Source organism: Vicugna pacos, chromosome 8, assembly GCF_048564905.1.
Source record: "Vicugna pacos chromosome 8, VicPac4, whole genome shotgun sequence".
Lineage (NCBI taxonomy): Eukaryota > Metazoa > Chordata > Mammalia > Artiodactyla > Camelidae > Vicugna > Vicugna pacos.
Window position 1 is genome coordinate 35042795 of NC_132994.1, and position 16623 is coordinate 35059417.

At 32.3% G+C, this 16623-nt stretch overlaps 1 protein-coding gene across 7 annotated transcripts in view; it reads right to left on the reverse strand.

Moving 5' to 3' along the window:
• Window positions 1-16623, reverse strand: part of WASF1 (WASP family member 1) — a 68690-nt gene that overhangs the window by 16534 nt on the left and 35533 nt on the right. For 6 of the 7 annotated variants that reach the window (XM_006205653.4, XM_072965689.1, XM_015240432.3 and 3 more), the window contains one exon: window positions 2602-2762. In XM_006205653.4, coding sequence (XP_006205715.1) covers window positions 2602-2734 — 133 coding nt within the window. In that variant the 5' untranslated portion in view covers window positions 2735-2762. Of the gene's footprint in view, window positions 1-2601; window positions 2763-16623 lie in introns of those variants that run through there. The other variant, XM_072965690.1, reaches the window with a different exon arrangement.

The following is a 16623-nucleotide window of genomic DNA, read 5'->3' on the forward strand; positions in this document are numbered from 1 at the left end:
TTATCTATTATAAAACAGAATTGTGTTCTACTAGAAAAAATACTGAACTAGGATGTGTATTTCTGCAAGGAAGAGGTCAGGATGATGTCCACCCCTAAGCCATGCTAAGCCCTGGAGCTGACCTTCACTACTGTGTTCTGTAGCACTGCTGATGCTAGGAATAGTGCCAAAGTGAAAATCTCAATTACCCAGAACCATTTTGAATAGCCAAGTTTTCTAAGTCAGATATTATTTAATGCATTAACTATTATTTTAACTATTTTGAACGGGAACTGATGTAAAATCTACTCTCAACTTTTCCGTCTTCTCAAATAAAAATTAAACATAATTTAACTGATTACGAGAAATGACAGCCTTGAATGCATAAGAATACTTGCTTTTACATTAAATGGTCTCTTTCCAGTTTTTATGTTGCTTTTTCCCTTATGTCACTTCTTTTTGCTATAAATTACCTCTCTTGGTTGCCTTCAGTAATGCCTGCTTCTGTTATCTACCCCCATATCTTCTTTTTTAATGCTCTGAAGCATAAACGTTTGGAAACCACATTATCAAACCTGTCAGAACTATCAAAGTAAAAGCAAGCAAGCTTGGAGAGGAATCAATTGGTCATTTTACATGCATAGTCTTTAGTGCTTGGGCTTGTTTATTCTGGCTATCTAAAGGCCTTTTAAATTTAATTCCAGATTCTCAACTATGTCAAGTGGGAAAGCTGCCAGAGAGCTTAATTCTAGGGTGGTAAACTATCGTTACCCCTTGCTACAATATTTTATGCTTTTTCTCTTTTTTCTTTTTTTGAATCTCTACCAACTGCTTAGAAAATACCTATATAGCCTCTGATTCCAAGTCTGAAGCACCCAAAACGTAGTTTTATTTTTTACAATGTATTTCTGTATTTCTGTTTTAAGAGTTTGGCTACAACATGATCATGTGCTTGCTGACAGATGTTGATTATATGGACTATACCAGACTGGAAAATTCCTTAAATTTTCACCTCTAGGTTATGTAAGAAATGGATTAGTACTGCATAATCGACAACCTTAATCATTACATTAATTCTAAATTCTACATTGAAAATATACCTAAAACAAGATGCCTATACTAGATCCAATATTCATTTTACTTTAAAGAAATATTTAACCAAATTTATTAATGTTATTTCTATGCTCTTAATGTGTGTTTTAATATTAACACACTAATGTATCCATGTACATGTACTATACATAAATTTTATATGAATTATGTTACATCATTAAAATCTAACAGATCTTTAAAACCAATTAGTGCTAGCAAATGACTTTAAACAATATGATTAATCATATATTAATACACTTTCTAGAACTTTTCTTCTGACTTGTGTCAAAAGCACATTCTATATTGAATTTCCCAAGGAAGAAACAAGTAAACAATATAATGTTAGTGATTCACTGGCAATAACTAACCTGAAAAAAAAAATCACCAAAAGGTACAAGGAGTATACTTAAAGTCAACAAAACAGTCTTCTAATTTAATCTTACAATTATTTCATAGGCAATGTAGAATTTAGTGCTCTCACGAAAACCATTCAAATACAACTTTTTACATGTATATGTCCAAATGCTCTCACTTGAAACAAATCAGGTTAACAACCGTTTTTTATCTTGTGATAAGTACTCAAACTATAAAAAGAAAGAACAAAAGTTAAAAGGAAAAGAAAAGAGGAGCCATTCTGCTTATCAGAACAATCTACGGGGGTGGGTGGGTATAGCTGATAAATCTAGGACTACTTAGAGAAGATATCTAGGCCAAGAGCACCTTGTTTCATCTTTAAACTGAAATATAAAAGTCTAATAAAAAGCTAATCCTTCAATTCAAAAGATAAACTAAATATCTAAAAATTTTTGTAACATTAAATTTAGACTAAATGGGAAATAATTTATTCACTTTCTTAACCTAGTAGCTCTGTTCTGTAATAATGGAAACACATTGCCTGTCTCTCCTCCTCCCGTAAACTGCCCCTTCCATTGGCCTTTATTATCTGACCAACCTGCTTACCTTCTGTCTGCCAGCAGCCAGGTTCACTTACTACTTTCACAACATGCTGCAAATCAGACTCTTGACTGATACCCTAATGGCCTAATGTCCTAATGTCATTTGACTAAATTAATCCTCTGACTAGTTAGTTACTACCTCAAATCTTTCATTTTTAGGTATTTGATAATATAAAAATATTTCCCTAGGTTAATAAGATACATATAAAGAAATACTAGTATCCCAAGTCACAAATAGTTGGAAGTTTCTAAAAACGTAAACAGGAATAACAAGCAAGTAAAAGTACAACTCTAGCTCAATCTTTCATAGATCAAATCATACTTTAAAGACAATCTCAGTAGTTTTTTTATCCATCATGCGATTCTGTTCCTAATGATTCTGTCCTTATTTTCCTTTCCCATAAGAAACACACAGGGGAAGAAGAAATGACTCTAAAACTCATTAATTTTACTTAAAATGAATACTTTTTCAAGATTATTTTGTACTCTTCTCATTAAATATCCCCCCCCATTTAATATCCTAAAGTGTAACATTCTGGTTTGTAATATTTTTAATTGATACAAAAATACTTACTTAGGCTACTTAGTTGTCTAATTATATTTGCCAAGGAAATATTGGTTACACATTCCAGTTCATTCTTAATTCCTCTAGGCAGTGCTGTGTGGCACAAGTGCCTTGGATCGATATTTCTTTTCACTAATGGCATCTTGAGATCAACCTCTGTGCCAGTTCACCTGTAGAAAAATCAAACAATAAATGAACATTTTTCAGTTTCAACCAACACAGAGAGAGAACTTATCTTTCACATTTAATAATAAAATATTTGTCAGTATGAAGATGGTGAAAATGGAGTCACTTGACTAAATGAATCAAAACTGATTTGTTAACCTTCTTTCACCTTCAATTATTAGAACATCAACATTATATAAAATTAAAAAAAAACTTACTTTCAATGTCAGTTGCTTCATGGTGAATTCATAATCATCATTGCTATTATTCTCCTAAAATCATTGTTTTTACTTATTACAGCTAGGGGTTTTGTTCTAGAGAGTTAGTATGAAAGGTCCTCACTACAGAAGCACCTAAGAGGATTAAAGAAGCTGAAAGAATAGTATCAAATTTACATTTCCACATAAAATGTATTAGGCATTCAACAGCTCAGAAATCAAATAGTCCAAGAAGCCCTATGTCCTCAGTCTCATCAAAACCAACCAAATGTTTTATTTAATTCATGAAATAGTTCAACCTTCTTTGAATTACAGTGAGTCCTCATTTCCCAGGCTTCCTGTATACACAAATTTCAGATTCCACAATTTAATCAAATAATACCAGTCCCCTAACTACATAGTTCCAATTTTACTCACCACAATATACTAACTGTAAACAACTACATAAGTACAAACTCCTTTTTTGGCACTTCAGTTCGCAAATTACTATGTTAACAAGAGTGCATGTCATGATCAGTGACCAGTCCAGTCATGTCACTTCTTTTCAAAGTCTGTTGGTGATAGGTTACTTCATCTGTTATTCAATTTGCCTACAGACAGCAAAGCATGTAATTGGTTTACTTTTTTGCCTCTCAATGATAAACTCACGAAATTTTACAAAATGGTAACTGAAAGAGGGAATGGACCAACAAAGAGAAAAGTATGGCAAAGAAAGGAAAAATGGTAACACTGGAGTGAAATTCAAATTGAATGTAAGTGGAGTAGCAGAAGAAACAGCTGATTGCGGGAATGATGCCACTGCCACTGTTTGAAAGACACTACATACACCATCAGAGTAATTTAGTGAAGGTGCAAATATTGTCATGAATGAGGAAAGTGGTTGTGACAAAACAGTGTATGTCCCAGAAGAAGTGACAACAGCAAAAAAGAAAAAGTCACAATGAAGGAATTCTCAAAGATATTTCAGGACATTCAAAGTGCAAAGGATAAAATGTTGGAAGCTGATCTAACTTTAGTAGAAAAGAGTAAGACAATTTGCAAAGGCATAGAAAAAAAGGCATTGCTCACTCTGCTAGCTGTTTTTCTAAGTTACACAAGGGAAGGCAAAGCACTGTTAAACTACTCTTGGTAAGTTTTTTACGAAGAAATAAAGCGCTGTAATTCTAATTATTTCTAATGTTTCATATTACATTGTCCTAAATTAATATTAGTTTTACTTCTTTTTACATTTCCCCATACATTCATAACAAAGGAAAATTTTTAATGTTCTGACAAAATTTTTTAAAGATTATAGAACTGTAATTTTTCCCATTGATTATTAAGATCGTTTTATACACTTTTAGTTTGTATGGTCATTTTTTTTGGTCCCACACTACCATACAAAGTAAGGACTGCTTATACTTACCTACTAGTAAACAATGGTTACCGAAGGAAGGCATTTGTTATTTACTGAACTTTAATCACTACCAAATGGAAAGTTTTGTATAAATCTAATTGCATTTAGGTATTACTGTATCAACATTCTTTTTCTTTTTCTTTTAATTGAAGTACAGTTGCAATGTGTCAATTTCTGGTGTACAGCACAATGTCTCAGTCATGCATATACATACATCTATTTGTTTTCATATTCATTTTCATTAAAGGTTATTACAAGATATTGAATATAGTTCCCTGTGCTATACAAAAGAAACTTTTTAAAAAAATCTATTTTTATATATAACGGCTAACATTTGTAAACCTCAAACTCACAAATTTATCCCTTCCCACCCTCTTTCCCTGGTAACCCTCAGACTGTTTACTATGTCTGCGAATCTGTTTCTGTTTTGTACATGAGTTCATAATGTCCTTTTTTTCTTTTTTTTTAGATTTCACATATGAGTGATAGCATGTGGTATTTTTCTTTCTCTTTCTGGCTTACTTAGAATGACAATCTCTAGGTCCACACATGTTGCTGCAAATGGCATTATTTTATTCTTTTTATGGCCGAGTAATATTCTATTGTATAAATATAACACAACTTCTTTAACCAGTCATCTGTTAGTGGACATTCAGGTTGCTTCCATGTGTTTGCTACAGTAAATAGTACTGCTAGGAACATTAGAGTGCATGTATCTTTTCGAATTAGAGTTCCCACCAGATATATACCCTTCAGAAGTGGGATTGCTGGATCATATGGTAGTTCTATTTTTAGTTTTTTGAGGAATCTTCATAACTGTTTTCCATAATGGCTGAACCAAACTACACTCCCATCAACAGTGTAGGACGGTTCCCTTTTCTCGACACCCTCTCCAGCATTTATTGTTCATGGACTTTGAATGATGGCTATTTGACTAGTGTGAGGTGGAACCTAACTGTAGTTTTGATTTGCATTTCTCTGATAATTAGTGATATTGAGCATTTTTTTTGTGTGCATATTGGCTATTTATATGTTTTCACTGGAGAACATTTAGGTCTTCTGTCCATTTTTGGATTGGGTTTTTTTTGTTATTAAATTGTATGAACTGTTTATATATTCTGGAAATTAAGCCTTTGTCAGTCTCATCATTTGCAAATATTTTCTTTCATTCTGTAGGTTGCTGTTTTGTCTTGCTTATGGTTTATTTTGCTAGGCAAAAGCTTATAAGTTTAATTAGGTCCCATCTGTTTATTTTTGTTCTTGTTCCTATTGCCTGGGTAGACTGCCCTAGGAGAACATTGCTAAGATTTATGTCAGAGAATGTTTTGCCTATGTTCTCTTCTAGGATATTTATTGTGTCTTGTCTTATATTTAAGTCTTTAAGCCATTTTGAGTTTATTTTTGTGTATGGAGTGAGGGAGTATTCTAACTTCATTGATTTACATGCTGCTATCCAGTTTTCCCAACACCACTTGCTTGTCTTTTCTCCATTGTATATTTTTGCCTCCTTTGTCGAAAATTAATTGACCATAGGTCTGTGTATTTATTTCTTCAACATTCTTTAAAAACAGATTTTTGCATGAAATCCATCTCCTCTGACCTGTTCATTTAGCATTCTTTATTTTTAAACCTTTTTACAACTGTACAATATGAAACACATAGAAAAAAGTACACAAAATTGTTCAACTCAATGATTTAAGCAAACATTTACACAAGCTAACCTAAGGAATAAAACAATGCCTGGACCCCAGAACCCTCCCACTTTGGTCTCCTCCCCAATCACCCTTGCTTCATTCCTCCCCAAAGGTAACCATTATTCTGACTCTTACAATACATCCATTTCCTTGTTTTTCTTTAAACTTTCACACCTTAAGCAGGTAACTCTAAACACTATAGTTTTGTTTGGACTGCTGTTTGAAGTTTATGTAAATAGAACCATATGATATATATTATTCTGTCTTGCCCTTTTCAGTCAACATTATATTTGTAACATTCATCCATGTTGCTCTGTGTAACTGTAGAGTGTTCATTATCAATGCTGTATGATAACTCTACTGTATCACTACACCATAGTCTACCCATTCTAATGTTGAGTATATGTACATGAGTTGTTTCCATTTTGAGGCTATTATGAATAATGCTACCATGAACATTCATGTACAGGTGTCTTAGTGTACACACTTCTATTGGAAATGTACTTTAGAATAGCTAGATTAAGGACACATACAGCTTAAATGATGATGTCGAAATGTTCCAAAAGCGACTATATCAATGTATATTTCTTTTAGCTGCTGTTCCACATCCTCACAACATTTGACACTGTCAGTTTTTAATTTCTAACTATTTTGTAAGTAAATTGTGATAACTTACTGAAGTTTTGTGTTTTTCCCAATTACTAAGAGTTTAAGCCCCTTTCCAAGTGTTTATCTTTTGGATGTTTCTCATTTGTGAAGTGCCTATTCAATGCTCTTGCTCACCTTCTGTTTACCATTTGTAGTGTTAGGGTTGATTTACAGGAACACTGGATATGAGCCTTTGAAGGTCATATAAGATGCAAATATCTTCTCATGTCATTTACTATTTCACTCTCTTGATGTGTTTCTTTTATGAGGAAGTGGTGAAATTTATCAGTCTTAGGTTTAGTACGTAAGCAGAGATTTTTAAATCACTTTCTACACTTAGATCATAAATATAACCTTTTATATTATCTCTTAGCTTTGTTGTTTTGCCTTGCACTTCTAATCTATAGTTGACATGGAATTAATTTTTATGAATGGTATGAGGTTGCAGTTGTGTTTCTTATATATTATTTCAACACCATTCACTGAAAACACTATTCTTTCCCTACTGCTCTACAGTGGCACTTTTGTCATAAAACAAATTTCTATGTATTTTAAATCCATTTTGAGGCTCTACAGTATTCCACTAGTTTGTACCTAGAGCTAATCTTAATGGAACTTTACAGTAAGTTTTGATATCCAATAGGGCAAGTCCTCCTACCTTGTTCTTCAAAGATGTTCTGTTTATTCTTGGCCCTTTGCATTTCCATGTGAATTTTAGAATCATGTTATCAAGTTACACTCACACACACAAACACACCCATTGGGATTTGACAGGAACTGTACTAAATCTTTAGATCATACTGGGTAGTACTGATACCTGTACAACACTGCATCTTCCTATCCACAAACATAGTGTATCCCTCCAATTATTTCTGGTTTTTAATATGTTTCTTAATATTGTTCTATAATTTTTCAGAATGGACATCATACATCTTTGTTAGATTCATTTGTATGTATATGATTATTTTTAACAACATTGGAAATGGCATATTTTATTCTCTCTTTATTGTATATGCAGAAACTAAGTTAATTTTTGACTATTGACCCCATATCCAGAGACTTTCCTAATCTCTAATAACCCATCTATAATTATTTTGGATTTTTAAAAGGTATACAATCTATTATATGTGAATAATGATTGTTTATCTCTTCCTTTCTAATCCTTATTTATTTTTAATTTTTTTCCTTATCACATTAGCTAGAATCTTTAATATAATGTGAAATAAGAGTACTGTTCTTTTTTTCCTGAACCAAAAGGGAAAGTCTTCAACACTTCACAAAATGCCTGCTGTAGGGTTTTTGTTGTTATTGTTGCTTTGTTTTGTGGACAATTTTAAAATAGATTAAGGGCATTCCTATTATTCCTAATTTGCTAAGATTTCTTTAAAATAATGATGCTGACTTTATAATATTTTTCCTACATCTATTATGATGGTTATGTGACTTTCTTTTATTGTTAATGTGGTGAACTACACTGACTGATTTCTTTTTTAAAAAATTGAAGTATAGTTGATTTACAAGGTTGTGTTAGTCTTTGGTGTACAGTATAGTGACTCAGTTACACACGTACATATTCTTTTTCATACTCCTTTTCATTATAGATTACTACAAGATATTGAATATAGTTCCTTGTGCTATATAGTAGGACCTTGTTTTTTATCTATTTTATATATAGTACTTAGTATCTGCAAATCCCAAACTTCCAATTTATCCCTCTTCCCCTGGTAAGCAAAGTTTGTTTTCTATGTGAATCTTTTTCTGTTTTGTAAATGAGTTCATCTATGTCATTTTTTTAGATTCCACATATAAGTGATATCATATGGTATTTGTCTTTCACTTTCAGACTTACATCACTTAGTATGAGAATTTCTAGGTCCACCCATGTTGCTGCAAATGGCATTATTTCATTCTTTTTTATGGCTGGGTAATATTCCATTGTGATTTCTTTTATGTTAAGCAACTTTGCATCTTTGGAACAAACTTAGCTTCGTTGAGATATATGTGATAGGGCAGAATAATGGCACTCTAAGGCAATCTGTGTTCTAATCTCCAGAATTTGTTACTGTGTAACAGTACATGGAAAAGGGAAATGAAGATAGCAGTTGTAATTAAGGATGGTAATTAGCTGGCCTCAAAATAGGAAGATTTTTTTTTAATATATTGCTGGATTTGGTTCTGGTTTGTTACTACGTTTAGTAACTTTTGCATTTATGTTCATGAAAGAAGTTGGTCCATTATCTTCCTTTCATGTAATGTCCTTTTGTACATTAATGTACATTTTTTGTTCACTTTGTATTAAGGTTATCCTGGCCTAATAAAACAAGTTGGGATATGTTCCTCTTTCACTATTCTTTGGAAGGATTTGTATAAGATATGAATAATTTTTTCCTTAAAAGTTTAGTACAGTTCAACTATGAAACAATTTAGCCTCAAGTTTCCTTTGTGGGAAGGTTGAATATTATGAATTCTTTAACTGTCATAGAATTTTTGAAATTCTCTACTTTTATTGCTAACTTTGGTAAGCTGCATTTTCTAGAAAGTTATCTACTTCATTTAAATTTTCAAATTTACTGACACCAAATTATCCTTATGCCTCTCTTATTATAAGATTATAAAATATATTTTTAAATTTATTACATTGATAAACTTTGCATGGTATTTTTTTTAAATCACAAAGAGTTTTATCAGTTTTATTAGTCTTTTTAGAGAACCAATTTTTGGCTCTACTGAATTTCATTATTGATTTTTTATTTCCCTCCTGCTTTCTGTTGGCTTCATATGATGGTTTTTAAAAAAATTTCTTGACATAGATGCTCACTAATATACAGCTTCATTTCAAACATATGGTTTTAAAGCTATAAATTTCCCTCTAAGCATATATTTAACTGTATCCCTCAAATTTTGATATGTAATAATTTTATTATTGTTCAAAATATTTTCTAATTTGCACTGTGATTTTTATTTGATCCATGGGTTATTTAGAAGCGTATTATTTTGCTTGGGTTTTTTTGGGGGGAGAGGTAATTAGGTTTATTTATTGTTGTTTTTTAATGGAGTCACTGGGGACTGAACCCAGGACCTCGTGCATGCTTAGCATGCATTCTACCACTGAAGTATATTATTTTGATTAACAAACATATGGAGACTTTCTAATTACCTTTTTGTTACTAATTTCTAGCTTAATGACATTATAGTCAGAGTATACACTTTATATTATTTCAGTCCTTCAAAATGTAGTCAGTCCTCAGTAAAGGTGAGTTCCTGTTTCCCACTAGAGCTAAAAGCCCCAGGAAGAGAGGGTGGCTGCTCCCAGCCAACATGGCCAACAAGGGTCCTTCCTACGGCATGAGCCATGAGGTACAATCCAAAATCGAGAAGAAATATGAAGCATTTACACTTACATTGCCCAGCACATAATCAATTATACGTAAAGAATGTATATTTTTGTGGTTGGTGGTTACAGTGTTCTACATATGTCCACTAGTTAGATTTGTTAATTGTGCCCAAATCTTCCATAGTCTTAGTGATTTTTAGTCTTCTGGTTCTATCAGAGGGATGTGTTAAGATATTCCACTGTGATTACAGATTTATCAAATTCTCCATATGATTTATATATTTTGAGACTTTGTTATTAAGTACATTTTTAATTATAAAGTTCTCTCTTTATCTCTAGTAATACAGCTTTTGCTTAAATGACATATGATATGATAGCTTTTCCCATACTTTTCCATTGAACTTTCTTGTATCCCTATCCCTATGTTTTATACATGTCACTTTATAGTATACAGTTAGGTGTTTCTTTTTCATTTATTACTATTTTTAACTCAGTTTGACAACCTTTCATTACTTTATTCATATGATGCTGATGTTCCCTCTACCCAGGCCACATTCCATCCCTTCCCTACAGCTATTTGTTCTTAAGATTTCAGCTCAAATAAGAGCATTCCCTGATCTCCCAGCCCTAGACTAGATCAGGTCCTTCGGTTAAAAATTTCTCATAGGACCCTATAATTTTTCCGTATTGCATTTGTCTCAGTTTGTAATCACATATCTTCATGACTGATTTCTATTTCTCTCCTTTATTAGTTTTAAAGTAGGTATCGTGTATTTTGTTCCTCATAGTATGCTGGATACCTGGTACATCACTGGCACATAAAAAAATGTTCAGTGTATATTTACCAAAAAGTTCGAACATTCTTAACTCTAAATCTCTCTTCCAAGTTGCAGATGTATATATGCAACTGTCTCTTGTACTTCTGTACTTGGAAGTTTCTGAACATCCTTCAAATTCATTCATCCAAAACTTAACTCATTACATTTCCTCTTCAAATCTAGGCATCATCTTTAATTCTTTCCTACCACCACAATTCCCGACTATATCCAATAGGAGATAAAGCTTTACTAATTCTATCTCATAAACATCTCTCATATTCTAACCTTCTTTTTTAATTCTAACTTCTACTGCTTTAATTCAAACCTGGGCATCTCCCACGTGGTTGGACTAGCCTTTTCCATCTTGAGGCTTACAACTTCTTCCTGCCATGCCATCTATATCACCACTCCCACCACAGCTTTAAGAATATTATCAACATTTTGAATCTGGTAATGCCATTCTCCTATGAAAACAAACCTTTCAATGGTTCCTTCCTGTCAGGCCTCTCCCTATTCACAGCCTCATTCATCACTACATTTCTTCTACTTTATGCGCTAATCATTCTGAACATATCTTGCTGTTTTATAGTCCTGCCTTTTCTCATGCTGTTCTCTGTCTAGAATGCTTTTCCCTTCCTTATCCTTACAGAGAATAAATCTTTAAGACAGACTCAAGCATTATCTCTATTCTGAAGCAGGATTTAGTCCCCTAAGCAGATGTAACTATCTACTCTTTGGTGCCCTCAACTTTGACCCACATATGCATCCATCCAAATATGACCAGTTATACTCTTTTGCATTGCAATTCTAGGTTTACATGTCTATGCCTGAACAAGAGCTCCTAGAGGGCAAAAAAATCATGTCTTACTCATCTTGTGTTTCCAAGATCTAAAAAATGAAAGATGTTCAATAGTTGATGATAAATGAAGGGGAAAAGAGCAAAACCATTAACTGTAAGATGACAAAAAAAAAATTGTCAGGTTAGTGAGTGGAGAGGAGATACATACATACCTTTCTAAAGCAACTATTTAATTATGATTCTAAGGAGTTCCTCTTTTCTATGTGCATGGAAAAGGAGTACATTTAAGAAAAATAACATCTTACTATTTGTATTGTGGAATCACAGGCTTGCTTGTTTCATCCTCCCAAGAGAAAGTATGGATCATATAGATCATTTATATTATACATATATTATGTTATATACATATCATATACACATACACGCACACACACATATATATGTGCAAAAGTATATAGTATGTAAAGTGTTAAAATAACCCAAGACCAGACAGATATCATAGTAATTTTATGACTTCAGAAATCAGAAAAATAAATTATCTAAATTCTTACTTTTAGAACTCAAAAATAGCCCATGAAATTTACTTTAAGTGTTTAAAGGACTTTTTGTTAACAATTCTAAGGAAAATAAAATAACTGCTTAAAAAAAACTGCCATAAAATAATTATAGTTAATAATTGCTTTATGAGTTAAAGAGCATAATAATTAAGAATTAAAAGTATTTTATTATGTCACTAATGACAGGTGATTAATTCTTTATATTCACAATGAAACAACTGATTTATGATTGTTTAAAGGCGTTCCTGATTTTTAAAAATGACAATATTAAATAAGAAAAACTTATGCTAAGTTAAGAGCACTATGCAAACTAAAGGATTATATTATATAACCTAAGAGAATAAGTTAGAATAAAATGACTATTAAAAACAAATTTCAGTATTCTAAATACTTTAAGAATTTCTGTATAGCACAGGGAACCATATTCAATATCTTGTAGTAACTTATGATGAAAAAGAATATGAAAAGGAATACATGTATTTTCCTCTATGACTGAAGTATTGTGCTGTACACTAGAAATTGATACAACATTGTAAACTGATCACACTTCAATAAAAATATTTTAAAAAATCTGAAAACAGAAAAAAAAAAGAATTTCTGAGGGAGCAAATACTTTTAAGAAAAGTCCTACTTTCTTAAGACTAGAAGTCAATTAATTATGTATAACAGAAGAAAATTAAGTAATTTTTATGTATTCCTTAGGGATACATAAAATTAACCAATTTCCCGTTATGAGGGGTAAACTTTAAAACTATTCACTACTCATGAATCTCTAAAACTCTACAAACAAAGAGATGACAAAGCCAAACTAGGCACTCACAGGATTAAAGAACTATTAATCATACAGAACACCAATAGTTATTTGATTGTTTTGAGATGCTCCGGCCATTGCAAAGAATCTGCCCTAAGAGTACTACCTTTACCAAAGATAAATAAATTATACCCTTCATCTATACAGCTATACATCATGATAGCTAAGTATTAAATTTTGATAGGCTAGGGTTGAAAAGAACACATTGCTATACTAAAACAAAAAAGAAATAAATAAGTTACACATTGCAGTCCATTACTGACATTACTGTTAGATTCAAAAAGAAAATTGGACACCAATGAAATAATTAATAATGTTAAACAACTAGAGTGGAAATGAGATTCTGTATAGTCAAATCTGATTCCATTACTCTGAAAGAAAATACATATTTCTTTTAAATTAATATAACCACTACTGAAATTTACTTGGATAAATCATACAGGCATAATATTGCTTCAAGGTTATTTTTAGAGGCTTAAGAGATGTTAATTTGAAATTTTAGGTATATAAACCACAAATACAGATTAAATTATTTGAAAAACAAGATTAAGTGTTCTTTAGTCTATTAAAAAGTAATATCTCTAAAAGCAATAATTACCTATCAGTATGTTGTACTTTATATGAAAATGACACTCCTAACACACTGCCATCCATCCATTATTTAGACATCCAATTATTGAACATCAACGGCTCAAGCACTATACTACGTGCTGAAGATAAAAGGGTGAGTGAAAAAGTCTCCCAAGGATTAGCTAGAATTCAGTATCTAATTACACTTGTGATAGGTTCAATGAAGTAAAGTATTAGGTACTATAAAGGGATTCGTTTCCTTAAGGAAATGACATTTAAGTTGGCACCACAAGGGTTATTCAGAGTTAGCCAGCTAGGTTGGGGGAGCTGGAGAATGTACACATGCATGTTTTCATTCTAACTTAGAAGGCATCATATGCAAAGGCCCTTAACTGGGAAAGGGTTTGATGCACTGGCAGATACGATAGCAGGCCAGTGGAGAGGAGTATAGTGAGCAGAGACTAGGGATCACTAGGGGATCAGATCAAATAGGACTTTGAAGGTAATGTCAAAGATTTTCAATGTTATCCTAATGGGAAGCCATTCAAGGACATTAAGAAAAAGAGTGCTAAGATCAGGAACTACTATTCATTCTAATTGCTCTATGGAGATTGGGCAGTGGGGTAGGCAATGGCAGAATAAATGCAGGTGGATCAATTAGAAGACTCAGTTACAAGATGACAGAAGTAGTCCAGGTAACAGAGATAGCAGTCATTTGGATTAGGTGATGGTGATATAGAAACTTGTTAATTCAACGTATACCCTGAAAATAGAATCAACAAGAATGATGATGGATTAGATGTAGGGGTGAGGTCCAAATTCTTGGCATAAGAAAATTTCTGTCAGCCAAAAACTAAAAATTATTTCTAAAGCAGATCAATTATATCAATATATTATTTCCTATCTACAAACTCCATGAGATTGGGAACAAACTTATGACCAATATTAGTAATAAATATAACCATGTAACTGGGATCATAGAGAGAGTAATTTAATGGTATTTGGGGCAGAGGGCTGTGGGGGAATGATGGCTTTTAAAGCTAAAACTAACTGAGAGGGTAAAGGAGTGTTCAGTGACTTTCTTTTCCTCTTGTATTTCATTATTCTGCTGTACGACATATGCCTACTTTTATCTATTTTAGCCTCAAAGGAGAAATCTTAGATCCACCTAATTCTTTTGTTCCCCTATACTGTTTCCATTCTCTGTACCCTGTAATTTCAGTTCACTTGACTTCTAGACTAGAGGGCCCAGGTGACACAATATTCCTAGTATTTCATCTTCCAGTGCCCCCACTCTTAGGAAATTTCCATCCATCTTCTTTCTATAATAAACAAAAAAGCAAAACAATAGGTATCTGCATTATTAACAATTAAATTTCTCCAATGTTCACTTGCACCTTTCTCTTCATGTGTACAAGGGAACAGAATGGATGGTGATCACTGACAATAGCAATAGCCATTATATTCTGTGGTACTGCACATTCATAATGGGATGAATTTCACTTCTCTGTTCTGTTGAAATTTACCAAATGAGTTTCAAAGACCTTCTCAAATATCTTAAGGTTAACAGGGAAGTGACATACAGTATAGGGAAAAATTTAATGTTTATACATCAAAAATTGAGTAATGTATTAGCACTTTTTTGGGGGGGGATTGAAAAAAATCTTTCAGATCCCTGATATTAGCTTAAATTATTTTTAATGTAATGTTACTTAGCAGTGTATAGATGTACAATCAGCTGTAAAATCCTTATGCTTATAACTCTTATACCAAATATATATAAATCTATAAAACCAAAATAGATTTGAAATTAAATACAACAAAAATACAAAGGCAATAAAACTCAAAATAACAGTATTAAATACAATGAAATCATTATGCATTAAATCCCATTTGCTATATGAATCTTGAACTGATTGCTCCAAAAACCTCCTTTATTTTGTTTATCTGTTCTAGTATGTGTAAAAGCCTTTTCTCTATTTGAACTGCTGTGAAATTTATTCATACGTTACTTGATTGACACTATTCAGGCTTTACTATTTTCAAATACAACATTTATGTAATAAACGTGTCCCTGTACTATCATTATTAGATTGAAACAATTAAAGCTATACTATTTGGCACCAAAGTTATGCCAGACATAATCATAAACAGAGATAACAAAATTACCTGACAGGATTTACTAAGTCCTTTTTAAAATAAAATGTTAAATTCTCATAAAAAACTCACAAACATCCAAAAATATGTCCAGGCTGAGACCCACAGGCCAAGCCAAAGACATGACTCAAAGAAGTGGAATGAGCTGCTCAAGAGGCAGGGCCAGAAACAGAACCTATTTATATGCATATGTGTTTTATCATACTCTATATTAGTTTCTTTTATATTAACATGAATTTACATAAGGTGCACTTTATGAAACCATTCTAACAGTTCACAATTCAGGAACTGAGCAAAATTTCACTTTAGGGGAGAAACAAAATGATTCTTTCACTAACCCAAAAAGATGAACACATATTTTTTTAAAGTATAAAAAATACAAAAAGTACATCCAGTATGTATCATGGATGAGAACAAGCCCACCCACAGACTCCTTCTGCATGTGATTTATGCCAAGATACAAAAAATTTCATCCTCCCGTCCCACTGTCTTTCATTCTCAAGCCAGGCTTTCTCTAATCTCCAGATACATATTTCCAAATACTATGAATAAATCTCAAAAGCAACAAGCCCTAAACTGAAGTCATTATTTTTCCCCAGCAAAAACCTAGCTCTTTCTTATATTAGGTAACAGTTTCGTCAGAGTAGCCAAGTTAGAAATAGCAGAATCTTCTCTGACTCTTCTAATCTCACCACATCCAATCTGTGCAAGAATATTCATTAAATTCCTAGCAGCAGCAGAAGTTTCATTCACTGGCATTAAACTGTTGGTATGTACCCTGAATTTTTTGAAATGCTGACAAATAATCAAAAAATTTTCTGCAAATTTATATTTCCACATCCTCACAAACAGCAGGGAAAATGC